This window comes from Bicyclus anynana, chromosome 6, assembly GCF_947172395.1.
Source record: "Bicyclus anynana chromosome 6, ilBicAnyn1.1, whole genome shotgun sequence".
In the NCBI taxonomy this organism is placed as follows: domain Eukaryota; kingdom Metazoa; phylum Arthropoda; class Insecta; order Lepidoptera; family Nymphalidae; genus Bicyclus; species Bicyclus anynana.
The window spans coordinates 8610221-8628081 of NC_069088.1; the positions used below are offsets into that span (position 1 = coordinate 8610221).

General features: G+C 34.9%; 3 protein-coding genes across 3 annotated transcripts; 2 read left to right on the top strand and 1 right to left on the bottom strand.

The window, feature by feature from the left end:
• The first annotated feature begins 556 nt into the window (after nucleotides 1-556).
• Nucleotides 557-3085, top strand: LOC112056604 (2-oxo-4-hydroxy-4-carboxy-5-ureidoimidazoline decarboxylase). Its single transcript, XM_024097055.2, has 3 exons — nucleotides 557-798; nucleotides 2023-2176; nucleotides 2825-3085. Exons 1-3 carry the CDS (start codon nucleotides 615-617, stop codon nucleotides 3003-3005), a joined length of 519 nt encoding a protein of 172 aa, XP_023952823.2. The 5' UTR covers nucleotides 557-614; the 3' UTR covers nucleotides 3006-3085.
• A 590-nt stretch (nucleotides 3086-3675) lies between these two features.
• LOC112056605 (proteasome maturation protein) lies at nucleotides 3676-6295 on the bottom strand. Its single transcript, XM_024097057.2, has 4 exons — nucleotides 6098-6295; nucleotides 5374-5532; nucleotides 4634-4735; nucleotides 3676-3935 (listed from the first exon to the last, which is right to left on the bottom strand). Exons 1-4 carry the CDS (start codon nucleotides 6098-6100, stop codon nucleotides 3774-3776), a joined length of 426 nt encoding a protein of 141 aa, XP_023952825.2. The 5' UTR covers nucleotides 6101-6295; the 3' UTR covers nucleotides 3676-3773.
• Nucleotides 6296-7160: 865 nt separating this feature from the next.
• Nucleotides 7161-13524, top strand: LOC112056606 (uncharacterized). The gene is made up of 10 exons (XM_024097058.2): nucleotides 7161-7184; nucleotides 8042-8230; nucleotides 8987-9091; nucleotides 9801-10056; nucleotides 10518-10645; nucleotides 11061-11255; nucleotides 11390-11784; nucleotides 11866-11944; nucleotides 12418-12585; nucleotides 13180-13524. The coding sequence occupies exons 1-10, from the start codon at nucleotides 7161-7163 to the stop codon at nucleotides 13345-13347; spliced, it is 1707 nt and encodes a 568-aa protein (XP_023952826.2). The 3' UTR covers nucleotides 13348-13524.
• The last annotated feature ends 4337 nt before the right edge of the window (nucleotides 13525-17861 follow it).

The following is a 17861-nucleotide window of genomic DNA, read 5'->3' on the forward strand; positions in this document are numbered from 1 at the left end:
TAACTTTTTATTCCCACAGTAAAAAGGTCCCAGAGAAATACTACTTGGATGATATGCGGATTGATTGATTGACATGATGGAAATAATTTATACCTATGTAAAATTAGCGATCAATTACCATTAGGTACTTATACCATTGTCAGAAGTAACTAATTAAGTAAGTACCTATATACCTCAGACTAAATACATAAGGACTAGTATCGCACCCAAATTCACGAACAAAATTTTCTGCAATTTTCTAAGGAAAACGAGCTTAGATTTCATACATATCTTATACTAAACTAGCAGTTTTTGTTCGTTTTTTACACCATTTAACTACACAAAAAGGTATTTTTACGGAGGTTTTTAACCGACGGACAAGATTGTTAACTATGAAACATCGATAATATAGAGACAGTGTTTATAATCGCATAAGATCGTTGATCATATACTTTGACAGAAAAATAATGTCTTGCGAGGCAGGTCTTTATTTAATTAGTCTGAGCTATACACCTAGATAATTTGTAACTTTTGTAACGAGTGTGTCGATCTCATTTGAACTAATGACCTTACCGATAATACAACTCAATGATAACACCAAACAAATTCACTTTAGTTCGAAACTCCAGTTCAAGATGACCAAATTAAGTGTATCCGAAGTGAATGGACTGAGTGATGATCAGTTCGAGTGGGTGTTCAGGAATGTGATCGAGCTGCGCTCGGAGGCGGCGGCGAGTGTGCTGGACTTGCGTCCGTTCACAGACGCCCCCGACCTCTGTGCCGCGTTTGACAAATATTTGGACCAACTCAGCGTTGAAGGTGGGTCAATATTTGCCACCTTTTTTTTAGCAGACTCAAAAGTGATTACAAAAATAAGAAAAACTAATGTCGAACAAAGATTATGATTCACAACATTTGTTAGGACAACTTAATTAACAAATCAAACTGTAACCAAAATAAGAGCAGAGAATGACCTTGAGTGATGTCACGCACTTGTGAACGATGTGTGTAGGGTTTAAAGCGATTTTGACTGTTAACAAACACTCCCCTTTTCCACTCAAGTCACTCTCCCCGCCTATCCCAAGTGACCCTTAGAGAATTACACAACAAGAGTACAATAAGTAGGTACAATAAGAGTAACGGCTCGAACGCTACGAGCACACTGAAGCCGTCCGTACCGCAAGTCGTTGCAACGCGGCGATAACTTTTGTAATTGTTTTTTATGAAATCAACATAATTCTGCATGAGTAGATATTGTATCTACAAGAAGAAAGGCAGATAGGGGTTCCTACCTACCATAGGGGAAGTTAGCCCAACGTTGGCATCTACATAGTATTATACCGGTTAAGTCAGAAAAAACCGAGACCGTTTTGTTAGGCAGTCCATGCAAGAGGTCATGTTCAGCAGTGGATCCCCATCGGATGTTATCGATGATACCTTATGTTCATGCTTGTTTTGACTTACTTTCCCTATTGCCCTATAAAATCCCAGTGATCGTCATCACACTACCTATTGACAGAGCGGTCAAGGTGGTGGTGTTTATGACGTAGGTACCTACCTAACAAAATTTTATTTTTTGGTTACTACTTAGCTAGATGTAAGTACCAAAAACGTCTAAATTAAGGAGATTTTAAATCATAGATTAATAGGTAGTTAATAGATAGGTACCTACCTCATTATCATCAGCTAGAATGCATCCTCTGCTGGACATAGGCCTCTTTTATTAATAATTTTATAAGCAGCGGCAGTCCAATTTATCTTTGGCTTTATGCATCCAATCGATGCCAGCCACCTTCCTTCCACCTAAAACTATTCTGAACCCATTTCTGGAAATATTGCCAGTCAGCGGCCACTGACATGTAACCCTGTAAGTATAGGCTCCGTCAACAATGCTACCTTTTTGCGAGTTTACCTATCCTAATTAGAAATCGTTTAGTCGGTTATGGATTAACCGACTAAAAGGTTACCTACTAAGTAGATAGCTACCTATGTTAGATTACAAATAGGTTGAAGGTTCAGATTCATTTGCTGATTTATTTGCAGGCAAGTTGGAAGTTTTAAAATCGCATCCCGACTTGGCCGGTCGCCTAGCAGCGAAAGGAGAACTTACCCAAGAATCCACAGATGAACAACGCAGTGCTGGGTTAAACGAACTAACTGTTGAACAGAAAGCTATTATGGATTTCAATAATGAAAGGTAAGAAACACGGTTTTTTTATCTATTTACTAGTATTAGGTATAACTTCAATCAGAACTACATTTACTAGGGACATAACCAATAAAACTCTAACCAAAAAAGATCGTGTTGTATATTAGGGTAAATATGAAGATCTGCCTTGCACTACAAAATGCATAGCTCGCGCTATCGCCATGGTGATACGGTTTTATATTATGAAAGGACACCTTCGAATTCGAAGTTAGAATATTTAATGGAAATTTTTACTTTTAGCGACATCTTTTGTGTATTATGAAAAACATTTTAGTTAAACAAAACGCATCTAGATGGCGACATTGCTAGTATCAAAAAGTAAAAAAGAATGAACTGCACTAATGTTCAATTAGTTCGAGGGTGAATAACTAGATGGCGCTGTTATTAATAATCAAAAATATACTATAGTTTGACCACAGAAAACACATGTAATTGGCTAATGAAAATGGATTGAAATTGCCCGCCAAATTTAAACAAATTAAAAAAACACGTGTTTTAAGAATTTGTTCATATTATTTTGATTGTGAATACATTACTATATAGGTATTACAATCAGTTATTCCATGACTTGCACTATAATTTTGAGAATTTATTTTAATTTTAAACATTATTTGTCATAACTGTAATTTTTTGCAGGTACAAAAATAAATTCGGATTCCCGTTTATTATTTGTGCAAGAGAAAACAAAATTCAATCCATTATTGAAGGTTTAAAGAATCGATATAACAATACAAAAGTACAGGAAATTGTTATTGGAATTAATGAAGTGAAAAAAATATGTAAACTTAGAATACTTGATATTGTACAGAGTTCATGAATTTCTGATTAAAATTACATAATTATTAATACGTTTTTATTATCAATATTATAAATACAAAATATATAATAAATGTTTTATTTATATTTATAAATACCTATTATTTGAAGAATCTTCAGATTGGTTCTATTTTTCACTATGAAATATTTTGCTTGACCGTCTATCTAATAATACAACAAAAACTTAATTTCATCTTTGATTAAGTACCAACTTAGAACTACTTACAATTAATTTGAGTTGTTGTTGTAGTAGAATTAGAGAAGTTCAGTATTTCTTATTTGCTTTTAAAATCATAACAATTATTAACGGACGCCTGCTATTTCGTGCTGAAGAAATTCAGATTTTCGAAATCTGAATTTTTAGAGTTTCGTGGGGACCATAATTTTATCCGGGATAAGAGTAGCCTATTATGTGATTCAAAAACCTCTTCTACCTTTAAGACAAAGCCCATTAAAATCGGTTCAACAGTTTCAAAGATTAGCCTGGACAAAAAGACAATTTTTTTTAAAAGCTCATTTTTTTGGTATCGAGTAGAAAACACAGTCAGTTTGAAATCATAGACAGATACCTAAATTTTATTTATAAAAATGTATCTAGGACTTCTTATATACTTTATTTAACTAGTTTGTAAAGATAGGTTCCTAAGAATAGTTAAAACAAAATGTAGAAAACAGCAATAAGCATTATTCTATTGAAATATGTATTTATAGAAATTATATAATTAAAAGTTCACATGTTTATAAAATTTTATTCAAAGCATTTTATTATTTATAGAACTCCCAAAGATCTTTCAACCACGGCATGAGGTTGTCCACTGATTTCACAAAACTCTGGAGTATTTAGTATATCTTCAAAACCAATATCCAGATATCTGCCCGTGAATACATCATGCTGGAGATTTGAGCTTGGCAGGAAAGGAAGTCGACCAACCTGTTCATAAAACAGAATTACATGTTGATTATAGATGACATTCACAAATATAGTATTATTCAAACAATATATAATATAATATAAATAAAATTGATCCGAGACCTGGTCGCTAACTGTGGCCCTCATAAAAAGGCTTAGTCACGAGCAACGAGCGATAAAGAACTTTGTTCCAATTGCCTTACGTTTGAACAAAAAATGTATATATTCACATAAAAGCTCTATAATGACAGATTGATCTTGGAATGTATTTTGTTGAATAATGAGAGGGCCATTAAAATACTCTGATAGGGGCAAATATTGGTCACTATGCACTACGAAGAAACAAAAACAAAAAATATGAGAAAAATATTTTCTCCACAACATAATTTATGCTCACTGATTTTATGCAATCAACTGATGATTGTTGAGATAGATATGATAATGAATATGAACCAGGAATACAAAGAATTAATGACAAATATCTTAGCAATCCATAGATTCAACATGCAGGTGCTGGGTCCATCTCGTGGCAGAGAAAAACTCTGCGCAAAGTCCAGGACTAGTGACAAATGGATGAAGTTTCAAGGAATTCCTTAACAATCGCTTAACACTCCCCTTTTTTGCTTGTGTTGTTTTCCCTGCCTTGCCAAATTTGGGTAGCTTAATTCTGCGTGAGATTGGATGTCTATTGGTTGAGATAAAGAAAACAATTCTTTTACCTTGCTGGCAAACTTCCTCTCCATGGAAAGTCTCATAGGTGCATGGCAGCCCTGGATGTTGCGTAGCATGGCCATGTTCATTTTTTCTTCATTTAGGTGATACTGAAAAGGTAAATTTTGCATTTGGTATAGAATTAAAATGTTCTATTGTAGAAGGGGAGCCAAATAGGGGATTTTTAGAGTGTCATAAGAATGGCAGATTACCATACAAGACTATACCTTGCATGTTGTTAAGTACCTCCACTGAATACAAGTTCTCAATATTGCTGGGTATATTTAGGGCAACCAAAACAAAAACTAACTTCATAAATACTCAACCAGCACAAGATAAGGATAAGGTAGGTTAGTTAATAGCTAAATGGTGTACATTTCGAAAATCTAACAATTTGTTTTTTTATTCTTTATAAGTTAGCCCTTGACTACTATCTCACCTGATGGTAAGTGATGATGCAAGTTAAGTAAGCCATTACTACTCTAAGATGTTGATAGAAATATAATTTATTGTAATTAAATCATAAAAAAACATAATCAAATTGAGAACATCCTCCTTTTTTTGAACTCAGTTACTTTTTTATCCTTTTATTTTTGACTTCAAATACATTAAGCAAGGCTGCAATTTCTTTAGTATTTTTATTGGCCTTAGTCATATCTGTTTGGAACAGTCCTGAGCCCTTTAAATAATTAAGTCTTGTGTAAATAATAAATGAAAAGTTGATAGCTATATAAATAGAATAACTTACATTCCTTTCTGATGCTTGCAAAGGATGGGACATGCCCAATTTACTTTTTGCCCCTTCAAAACCTGCAACCAGAGGACTGGAAACTCCATAAGGGCCTTCTTGGATTGGAATGTTGCCAGCATGTTCAGGCTTAACCTTAAGTGACGGTAGACCAAAGCTCTGAAATTCAGATGTTAAAAGTATTGAGTTAAGATGGTAAAATATTACATTTCTTCATTAAAAAAGGTAGTACATATAACTGAATTACATTATCAAATCCAGTCCAGGGCATCTGACAAACATTATGAGAAAACCTGCTTACTTGAGAATTTTCTTAATTCTCTGTGTGTAAAGTCTGCCAGTATGCATTGGTCTAACATGGTGGACTATTAGTCTGACCTCTCTCACTGAGAAGAGTGCTCAACAGTGAGCCGAATATGGGTTGTAAATGACAATTCAAACTTGTTCCTGTAGAATTCGACCAAAGAAAGGGCAGGGCAAATAACAAAAGCATAGAAGAAAAGTGTTGACATATCATGATCAACAGGAACTCCTTTACTAAGTATGCACCCGGGTCAAGTTGGGGCTCTGCTCAGCGTTATTCTCTCTGTCACACGATGGACTCGGCACAGGCCGTGAATCCATATACTTGATGTTAAGACATTGGTCTTTAAATAAATATATACAATATGAATAAATAGTGTGAACTATGCTCGGGATCGTTTCTGAAGTGCTAAGTTCTTACCATTTTGTATGATGTTTACTTGTTAAATGAAAGGAATATTATCAGATTTAGAAATTGAAGCGCCTCTTAACTTGCTGTGCGAATACAGATTAATCGGAAAACTAATGCAAACACAAAAAATAATGCAAAAGCTTCGTGATTTTACAATTTTCGATTTTTGAGTACAGAGTAAAATTTTGTCTGCGAATTTCTAATGTCAATTCAATCAGTTGTCAACAAATGACACATATTTTCATTTGGACGTCTTTGTCTGTGGCCAAAACCAGTCATTCTACCTCAGATCAATTACCTTAGAACCTGCCTCGCTTGACGTTACCCCTCTGTCAAAAGTATATGATCACGATCTAACCCGTTTATAAGAGCTGTTTCTATAGAATCGATGTACTGTAGTAATAGTTCTCGTTATGTAATGCTCCCTAAAAATGCTGCTTTGTGTAGTTCCATGGCATAAAAACGGCAATAACTTCAAGTTTAAAAAAAGATGGAGTTACGTTTCATTTGCAAGTGACTAATGTAAGGATGCAGAATATATTTTAGATTTGTGAGTTTACCTCGACCCCTCAAAAAACGACAGACAATTTTATTGGTGAATTTAGCTACTATTTTCGCTAACGGAATATTTTAGAACTAAAAACGCGGCAATTTGAAATGGAGATTTTTGCTTTTAATTTTTTTTTCATCGAGGTACACTTACTTACTTTTAAAATAGTTTATGAAATCAATTGGGAAAATAAAAAATATCAAAATATTTTTTTTATGGTTACCCGGGTTGAACTCATTGTTAAATTATTATACTTTGGTATTAAACCATTTTATGAAAATTAATCTTTGTCTGATTTCTGTACCTACTAATTTATTTTCGCATATTCCACCTGCATATTCGCCCTTTAACCAAAAGCCTTTGTACTGAAGCTTCGGCCCCTTGCTATAGACAATTTATACTCCATAGACACACTCATTACATTTACTCTTTGTTAACGGTTTACATTTTTGAATATTTAATATTGTGTTTTTATGAATTTTATTTTGTTATTTGATATTTTCTTCTAAATTTATTACTAATATGGCAGGACCTAAAAAGGATGTGGTAAAGATATTTTATTTTGTAACACAGATATTCCATTCCTATTATACTGAGAACCTGCGATACCACATTTTATGAAGGCTGAATGTTTTTTGATTCATTTCATTTTATGAATGGATTTTGGGTCGTGCTGGCTTTGCAAGGTTTCATGGCTCCAGATCCACAATAATTGTCCAGGTATAAAATGTATTTTTCTTAGATAACGATCAATCATATCTCCAGTCACCTGAAAACTTTGTGGCAACCCTAGAGACCCTTAAAAGTTCTCTTGAATAAATCTTGAACGGTGTTTTTAAAGGGTTCCGCGAAAGACTGAGGAAATTATTTCTCATATTGAAAATTATGCGGAAAATATGAAAAAATAAAATACGCTAGTTATAGCTTGGACAATTGAGAATCTGGACCCTTGAAACATGACATCTTCTAAAGCCGACACAGTATAAACTTCATAATCGCTACAGAACTTATCGTTATGTAGGAGCGTATAGGCTGATTGGCAAAGATTTTTTACTATTAGACGTGTCACTAGCGTCTCGAAACTGAGGCGCACAAAAGTGGCTAATGTTGACAACACGATAAGTTTGCTCGTGGCCAAAATCAAGAACTAATCAAATGCCGCAATTTTATCGTCTTTCTCTATCTATCTCTAGACGGATAAAAGAGATCGCGGTAAAGAGCGCCACCAGTCGCGTGTAGACTTACCTTGCGCGCACTTTACAAGTTTTTGTTATTGCCATAAAATTTATAAAATAAATAAATATAGATACTTACATTTGGACAATACATCCTCAGTTATGAGGAACACGAAAGAAAGGAAGGAAAGCGGAAAGACATAAGCAAATTGATGTCTGAATTGGCAGGATCCTGAGGAGCTGATGAGGAAAAAGTTTCGCGCTAAATGTTTATTTCGTGCTTTGATACGGTTGGTAATGGCCAACGCACATTGGCTGATTGAAGGAATAGACCAATACGTAGGCGATGACGTGAAACGGAGGGTGGAACAAGCAGTAAGAACTAAAGTTAAAAAGAAGCAGTTGCTCAATATAAATGTGAGTCATCAACAGCATTCATTCTAATTTTTTATTTAATTTATTTTTTCATTACCAGCTTTTGGAAATGGCCCACTACAGTGCCAGGTTGGAGAAGAGTTATGGAACTTAGACCCACCACGCTGCTGTAACAATGCCGATTTTTGCACATTATAGGTACTCGTATTAAAACTAGCCGACGCCCCGTGGTTGCACTCGCGTAGATCCGCGTAGAAGTATCCCCGTATTCTAGGAGAATACGGGGATAAAATATATCTTATGGGACTCACAAATAACATGGTTTGCTTGTAGTTAGAGAATTTTCAAAATCGGTTCAGTAGATCCAGGGATCCCTACAATACTACAAAATTTACCTCTTCATAATATTAGTATAGATGAAGTGGTAACTTTGTCAGACAATACAGGGGCATATTTGTTAACGGACACACACAAAGGCTGGAAGATGGAAGCATGGCTCATCTCGTGAAAAGTTTTGTGCGACTCGGTATGAATATCCCTTACAAAGTTTGAGCAGTATGGTCATGAATAAGTATTGTTTTCTTGGGACCAAGGGTTATTATATTATGCTCATAACGTCACCAGAAAACTGCAAGAATTAAATGAACACAAGTTCACATAAGTTCGCTAATCTGAGTTCAGAGATACTTAGATGATTTGTATAATATTGAGCCCACACTTAACATGGGACACACTTAACGTGTGTCGGACATAAGATCTAAGTTCTTCAATATACAGCAATTTATTAACCCGTTTCAGGATAAAGCTCTTTTAAACAAACCCGCTGAAGAACGAACCGATCAACAGAAGAAATATATTTATCGCATTATAGGAGGTCTCAAATGTTTCAAAAGATACCCAAATGTAAGTTTTTCTCTATGTGGAGATAGTTTCGTATAAAAGAAGCAACCGTTAATCAGATAATTTGAGGAAGTTCATAACATAGGCAACAATTGTTTTTAAAGTCTATAGTTTTTTCCCCAGACAGAAATAGTAAGTAATACTAACATAACCATTTATTATTTATTATATCATCTAATCTATGTAATGTAATCTTATAGAATTAGTTCACGTTTCACATGGGATGGGATATCCCACTATTAACAAAACATACTTTCAGTTTATTTTATATCTACTCACACACTGCTTGGTCATATTTTATCTTAATCGTAACAGTATCAACACATCATTAACAACCCATATTCGGCTGACTGTTGAGCACGAGTCTCTTCTATGAATCAGAGAGGTTAGCCCTTAGTCCACCTCGCTGGCCAAATGCGGAGCAGAGTTCACACACGTAGAGAATTAAGATGCAGAAGTATGCAGGATGCAGGTTTCCTCACGGTGTTTTTCCTTCACCGTTTGAGACACTTGATATTTAATTTCTTAAAAATATGCACACAACTGAAAGTTGGAGGTGCATGCTCCGGACAGGATTCGAATGGGCTATCACGTCTCTAATCTGTTATAGTTAGTTAGTTAGTTAGTAATGGTACAGTGTTTATATGATTATATCAAAACGTTGCAATGCAATATCGTCGAGACAAACGTTCTTTTTAAGTTGTTTCTTCAGAATGTCAAAAAGAGACTTGCCGCTGCAACATACTTCAAATACTTCGGTCCAGGGCGTGTCATAGTTCGTCAACACCAAGAGGCCCACGCCATGTACTTCATCGTCAGCGGAGATGTTAAAGTCAGTCAGCTTGTATACGATGAACTTATCCATAAATATGTTTCTGTGGATGTTGGTGCTATGCATACCGGCGACATGTTTGGAGAAGTTTCATTGCTGCACAGCATACCGAGGACTGCCACAGTAACCACTGTTGGTTAGATATAATTGTACTAGTATTATTGGTTGGGGGAGCTGGGGTTCGAAGCCCAGGTCAGGCGAACAAAAAAAAAATACGTTAAAGGGATTTCTCTTACAACAAAAATCAGGCTGCTATTAAGATTTTAATTTCAAGTTAGCCCGCTTCTAACTAAGATTGCATCATCACTTACCATCAGTATTGTAGTTAGTCAAGAGCTAGAAATGTATGAGAATGACAGATCTTAATCACGTGACCTGTCGATAGCGAATGTCATTTCCACACATTTATCTAGTTTTCGAAGCGTTTGTGATCGTAGAAAGAAAATCGTCGTCCCACTTGGCTACAGGGGCTGGTTCTTTTCAAACGCACTTCTATGCACCGGTAGGCAAAATAGATATATTTCTATAATAAAAAGTTGATAGGCTTTTACACTTTTACAGTCAATTCTGTTTCATTTGTATCACCTTTGTCGATAGATCACTGTGAAGTGTTAGCACTCATGAAGGATGACTTCAAGCATATACTACATGCTACCATTCAGAGGCAGTGGGATGAAGTCCGTCGTGCTATGTCCGCTTTCACGTACTTTGACGCACTCGATGAGGTAATAATGATATTACTAAATATTGTTTAACTTATTTACATTATCTCTCATTTATTTTTTTTTAAATTTTTAACAATGTCAATATAAATATAAAATACAAAACACTATTAAAATTTTATAAAAAAAATCAACATTCTGCCCTGCGGGACATTTGAGTGCCCAAGCAACCGGTGGTCAGGGCTCCAAAGTGAGGAACCTCCTCACAATACGCGCCGTCTCAAGAATCACTGCCTCTTGTATCCGACTCTTGATCCAACAGTTAAGCGAAAGCTTCTTAAGGTGTTGGTCGAAGTTTTTCGCTATAAGACCATTGACTGAAACAACTATCGGAACAATAATAGTTGACTCAACAATCCACAACATTTACATTTATCTTTATCATCTTCACAATAGTCAAACATTTTTTCCTTATAAGGTGGCGTGCCGCGAGGGTTGCATAGTTGCGAAGATGAAATCTTACGAGGTGAATGAGACGATACTCGGTGACGGTGTGGGAATTCATAATTTCGTCTATTTCATATTATCAGGCCAATGTCAGATGATAGAATCCATACAAGTATTCGTAACTACGCGCTTGGGGAAAAACTATTATACGTTGTATGACCCGTATGTGAGTAACATTTTGCCATTTCTGTTAAATTTATTGCTTCATTTCCTAATTTGTTTTGAAAAAAGTCATGCATATTTTTCGTCGTAAATGTTAATATGTGTACAATTGTCATTTGTTCTAATTATTATATATAGGTTCCAAGCGAGGAAAGTGAATCAGACTTAGATAAAAAATATTTTAAAGCCTATAATTTGACTAAAGCCGAACGTGGATCTGATGCAACAGTAGATGATGAACAAGAACAAGCTGAATATTCGAAAAAAGGTGCGGCTTTATCAAAGAGTATATTATTAAACCGATCAAATAAACAAAAAAGTCAGTCAGCGGAGAGAATAGATGAAGTAAAAAATAGTAAGGGAACTGTTGATTTTGAAGGCTTAGGTAAACAAGAAACTAAAACAATTAAGGGATCAAGAAATGGAAGTAAAAACGAAAGTATCAGTAAGGGAAGTGCTGAATTTGAAGAAGAAGCAAAATCGGAAGATTTTTTAAAGCCAATACCACAAAAAGATCGCCGAGAATCCATTCGGTTAGCTTAAATTTTATAAAAATCTGCAAAAATAAATTTATCTAGATCAAAATATGCTTACTGTTTGTTATTTTTTTTCAGAATCAGTGTTATGCCTGACGTAATGTATGGAGGTGGTTCAACCACACCAAAACAAAATTTCCGAACTTATTTTATGCAGGTTTATGAATTTACTTTTTCCTCTAACATGGTATATTAATGTTCTGTTAGAATATAAAAGCCAAGCGTGTATTGATAATGATAGAAATTTTCATAGATACGAGTAGTAGCGAAACGAACGAAACAAATTAGCTGTATTTGAGCCACGATACATTCCTGTGTCAGCTCTTTCTTCGCGAGTCCCTCTGATGTGAGATCAGGGGTTGTCTGGTAGAGATTGCTTATAGTAATAAGCCCGCCTTTGCATGCCAAGTTTAAGTTTTTAATTTTTTTTATTCATTGTTGTTTTTTTATGTGCAATTAGTATTTCTTCTTCTTCTTCTTCTTCTGTGTCCTTTAATCTTAGGCATAGTTGATTAGATTCAAATGCGACTGTACAATGTATTTTATGTATTCTGTGCTAAAAAGTAGTTTTTGCAGCATGGTAGCACAAATGGCGATGGAATAGGTACTGTCTAAGGATCTGATTTTTAGGTTTGTCTATTCAATGCGGGTGCGTGTTTTGGTATCGGAGAGAGCATGCGTGACCGTCGCATTATTGCCCTGACTCCTGTAAGCTGCATGCTACTCCCAAAGGTGTGGCTTTTTCAACGAAACACAGCTAATATTTGGTCTCGGATTCAACATTATTTGAAAAAAAAAGTAAGTTTATTTTAATAATGTTGCATGAGGTGAGGCCTCGATAACTTATATATTATTCTCACAAATCCCGCGGGAATCATAGATTTTATAAAAAGCAGCTGATGTTCGATAACCTCGTCAATTTTCTAGTGGAAATTCTATTAAATTTGGTTCAGTCGATCTAGAGATTAACAGACAAACGGACAGATAGACAAAAATATAACAAAATACAGTTATTTTGAAATCACAGATAGACGTATAATTGACATATTAATGAGCCTGACCGGAAGTGGAATTCTTATACTAATATAATAATCTAAGCCTCCATACGCACGAGAGTATTTTAACAGACGATAAAAAAACTTTCAAATATAGTATGAAGTGAAATGAAGGTCTATTTCCAACGTCCAAAATTGAAAATGCAAAACTGCTCGAATAAAAGCGTCGTGTTTTAAAAACGCCGTATTCTGAACTTGGGAATGCAATTGTTGTATTTGAACGTTTGTTGTATTTAACGTCCGTTAAAAAAGCTCTTGTGCGAATGAGGGCTTACTTTTGATTTTAAGCATCAAGCAATAAACTTTTATGGTAGAAATATGTAAAATATTGTTTTAGATACCAACTAAAAAACAATTGTTTAAAGAATTTGTATCAGCAAGACGATGGCAAGAATTCCGAGAAGACTTGGTAGAAAATGTACTCGCTCGCTCCAATACTGTGAATTGGACAACCATACATGATGTGCCGTATTCCATACGTTTGGAAGAAACGCAAGATATTTAGCAATAACCTCATTTTATTATTAATTCATTTTGATATCATAATAAATTTTTCCCTATTGGTCTTTTTTGCGTGTTATGTTGGCCTATTCACTAACTTTGATTAACTTTAGTGGATAAACACAAAAGAAGATGCCCAAAATTGGGCCCACTTTTGGAACGATACAGAAATAAAAAATACACTAAAAATATTGTATATATTCCTACATTACTCCATTAGAATCTTAGCCGAAATAATATTCGCCAACAGGGAAAATTAGCTGATTTCATTATTTTCACACATGATTTATATATCCTCTTTGATGCGTATTTCACTCATTGACAGTTGGCTTTGAAAACGCGGGCTTTTAATATCCAAGTCAATTAGTGAAAGAGATATCACTGTCAAATATTCATATTATTATAATTTGATGAGATGTGTGAAGAAGAGCCGTGATAGCCCAGTGGATATGACCTCTGCCTCCAATTCCGGAGACTGCGAGTTCGAATCCGGTCCGGGGCATGCACCTCCAACTTTTCAGTTGTGTGCATTTTAAGAAATTAAATATCACATGTCTCAAACGGTGAAGGACAAACATCGTGAGGAAACCTGCATACCAGAGAATTATCTTAATTCTCTGCGTGTGTGAAGTCTGCAAATCCGCATTGGGCCAGCGTGGTGGACTATTGGCCTAACCCCTCTCATTCTGAGAGGAGACTCCAGCTCAGCAGTCAATCAATCAATCAATCAAAAATCATTTATTTCAAGTAGGCTCAGTTTACAAGCACTTTTGACACGTCAGTTGACTATTTGTAAAGATTCTACCACCGGTTCGGAAGGCAGGTTCTGCTGAGAAGATACCGGCAAGAAACTCAACAGTTGCTCTTTTGAAAAAGTCATACAGTATTATAATTTACAATTAATAACAATTACTGTTTACATTTTTTATAGTTTTACTTTCTGTGTGAAGGTGGAAGCTGATCCAACGACCTCCAAGCATCTTTATCATTAAGGAACTCATCAATGTTGTAGTACCCTCGACTGAGTAGATGTTTTTTAACACATTGCTTAAAGCTATGCATTGGCAGGTCCATCACAGTCTTGGGGATCTTATTATAGAAGAGTACACCCAAACCTACAAAAGATTTTTTTACTCTTTGGAGACGATATGCAGAAATAACTAACTTATGCCCGTGTCTAGTAAGACGTGGGTTTAAATCTCCTTTTCGTTTGTACAAATTAATATTTTGTCTTACATATACTATACTGTTATATATATATTGACAGGCTACTGTTAGTATACCTATTTCTTTAAACTTTTGACGAAGGGACTCGCGTGATTTTAATTGATATATTGCTCGAATTGCTCTTTTTTGAAGAACAAATATAGATTGTATATCGGCAGCCTTGCCCCACAATAAAATACCGTAAGACATTACGCTGTGAAAGTACGCAAAATAAACAAGCCTAGCTGTATCAACATCAGTAAACTGTCTTATTTTTCTCACGGCAAATGCCGCTGAGCTAAGTTTACCAGACAGTTTTTCTATATGAGCACCCCACTGAAGTTTACAATCCAAGGTCACTCCCAGGAAAACTGTGGAACTCTCCATTTCCAGTGTTTCACCATCGATCATTATAGACTTATCTAATTTTTTAACATTTGGCAATGAAAACTCAATACATTTAGATTTCTTGGCATTCAAAAGTAGATTATTTGCAGTGAACCAATGCGACACATGCGATATGGCACGGTTTACGTCGTCAGAGTTATCTTTATTTCTGTCGGACTTAAAAATTAAGGATGTGTCATCAGCAAACAGTACAATCTCACATATGCCACTGATATGGTATGGTAAATCGTTTATGTACACTAAAAATAGAAAAGGACCCAGAATTGAACCCTGTGGGACGCCCATTATGGTAGTGGAACCGTGCGACTTTATATCATTTATGCATACCTTCTGCGTTCTATCACTGAGATAAGAGGCAATGAGATCGAGTGCAACACTTTTGATGCCATAGTGGCTTAACTTGAGTAGAAGGGTGTTATGGTCAACACAATCGAACGCCTTGGACAGATCACAGAACACACCAATAGCATTCTTAGAACCTTCCCATGCTTCATAAATATGTTTTAAAAGTTTAGCCCCTGCATCAGTTGTATTGCGACCTTTTGTAAAACCATACTGTTCAGGATGAAACAAGTTATTTAAATTAAAATGACATAAAAGTTGATTTAATATGATTTTTTCAAAGACCTTGCTAAGTGTTGGCAATATTGTAATCGGTCTATAATTATTAAGATCTGATTTGTCTCCTGATTTAAAAAGTGGTATCAATTTGCCATGCTTCATTAGGTTCGGAAAAATACCTAAGTCCACACATTCATTAAAAATAATGGCTAAGTGGGGAGCAGTGAGCCGAATATGGGTTGATGACCGTGTGAAGTTATTGTCAACTAATAGCTACAATGAATTTTATGTCAATATTCATCATTCGTATCCCTACGAATGATTGCCCACCTATAACAAGTAATTCAACTGACTAAGCAAATATAAAGGAGATCATTCATTTTGGGCCCTTTTTGAAAGTGCCGGCCAAAGAAAAAAAATAGCACGAATCGTTAGAACTAGTCATTTGGAGTAATAGTTAATATGGCATGAAAGTTGTAGGAGGGCTCTGAACCAAGTTATACAGGTTCGACGATTCGTTATTTTCATACATTTAGTCAATTTTCAAAAGTGCCCGCCAAGAAAAAAAACTGGTACGTATCGTTAGAACTGTCCATTTGGAGCAATAGTTACTACCGCTCAAATGTTGTAGGACTGCACTGAACCAAGTTATACAGGTTCGATAACTCGTCACTTCTATACATTTTACTAAGTTTTGTAAGTGCCCGCAAACAAAATAAACCATACGTATCGTTATAACTAGCCATTTGCAGCAATAGTTACTATGGCATAAACATTGTAGTATAGCTTTGTGTCGAGTTATACAGTTTCGATGATTCGTCCAATCCATTTATTTTATTGATTTTTTAAAGTACCGTTTAACAAAAATATGTTACTTATGGTTAAAACTGCCCATTTGGAGTAATAGTTAGGATGGCACAAATATTGCAAGATTGTTCTGAACCAAGTTATACAGGTTCGATGTCTCGTCACTTTAATGTATTTGATGGAGTTTTGTAAGTTACAAAGTAAATGCTATTTATCGTTATAACTAGCCATTTTCAGTAATAGTTACTATGGCATAAACGTTGTAGTATAGATCCGAATCAAGTTATATTGTTTAGATGATTTGTCACATTCATATATTTTAATGATTTTTTAAAGTACCGTTCACCTAAAACGTTAGGTAAAGGACCTAACGTTAAAACTAGTCATTAGGAGCAATAGTTAGTAACACGTTGCACATGCTTCAAAAAAAAATCTAGTACTGAAACAAGTTATATAACTTTCATTCATTGATTTCCATAAAAGTTGGAAAACATAAAAGCAATAATATAAAATATTGAAATAATGATTCTAAGCATTTGCACAAATTCAACATTTTGGTGCAAATGTAACTAAAAACTGTGTTATTGTGCATTGAGAGAAATAAAAACGTTTTATTAAGTTCTTCAAGTAATGGTAATTTCGGTTTACAAGCTTGAATAACATAACAAATACACGCACAACGGCGAATCACATGACCAAGTGTAGAAACGGTCCAGAAGGAAGAACATAACAAATAATGATGACACAGCTCTTACACCATGATGACATTTATTTCATATTATTAGTTAAGTATTCATCATTAATACCTGTTTATTGTTCCCCATTACATTCAGATATCAACAAAATCTTAAGTAACGAATCATCGAACGCAAATAACTTGGATCAGAGCAATCATACAATGTTTCTGTCATACCTACCAACTAATTGTATTGCTTAAATCGATAAAATCCATAGAAATTAAGAATCATTGAACTTGTATAACATGGCTCAGAGCAGGCCTACAACGGTTGTTGTACTATACTAACTATTACTGCCCGTTCCTATTACAGCCAGTTCTAATGATACGTACAATTTTAATGGTTGGCACTTAAAAATCAAGAAAATGTATGGATATTACAAATAGTCACACCTGTATAACTTAGATCAGAGCATTTATACAACGTATCTGCCATACTAACTGACAAAGTTAAAATAAATGATCTAATGAATAAATGATCAGTTAAAATGATACCTGTAAGAATTTTATAGGCAGGCACCTTTTAAAATTAATAATACGTATGGAGATGACATGCCATTTAACCTGTATAACTTGGTTTAGAGCAACCCTACAACATTCGTGTTATACTAACTATTGTCACAAATGACCAGTTAAAACGATACGTATCATTAATGTTGTCGGTGGGCATTTACAAAATCAATAAAATGCATATAAGTGACGAGATATCGAACCTTTATAACTTGGTTCAGACCAAACCTACAGCATTCGTGACATACTAAATATTACTCCAAATGGGCAGTTTTGACGATAAGTGCAGT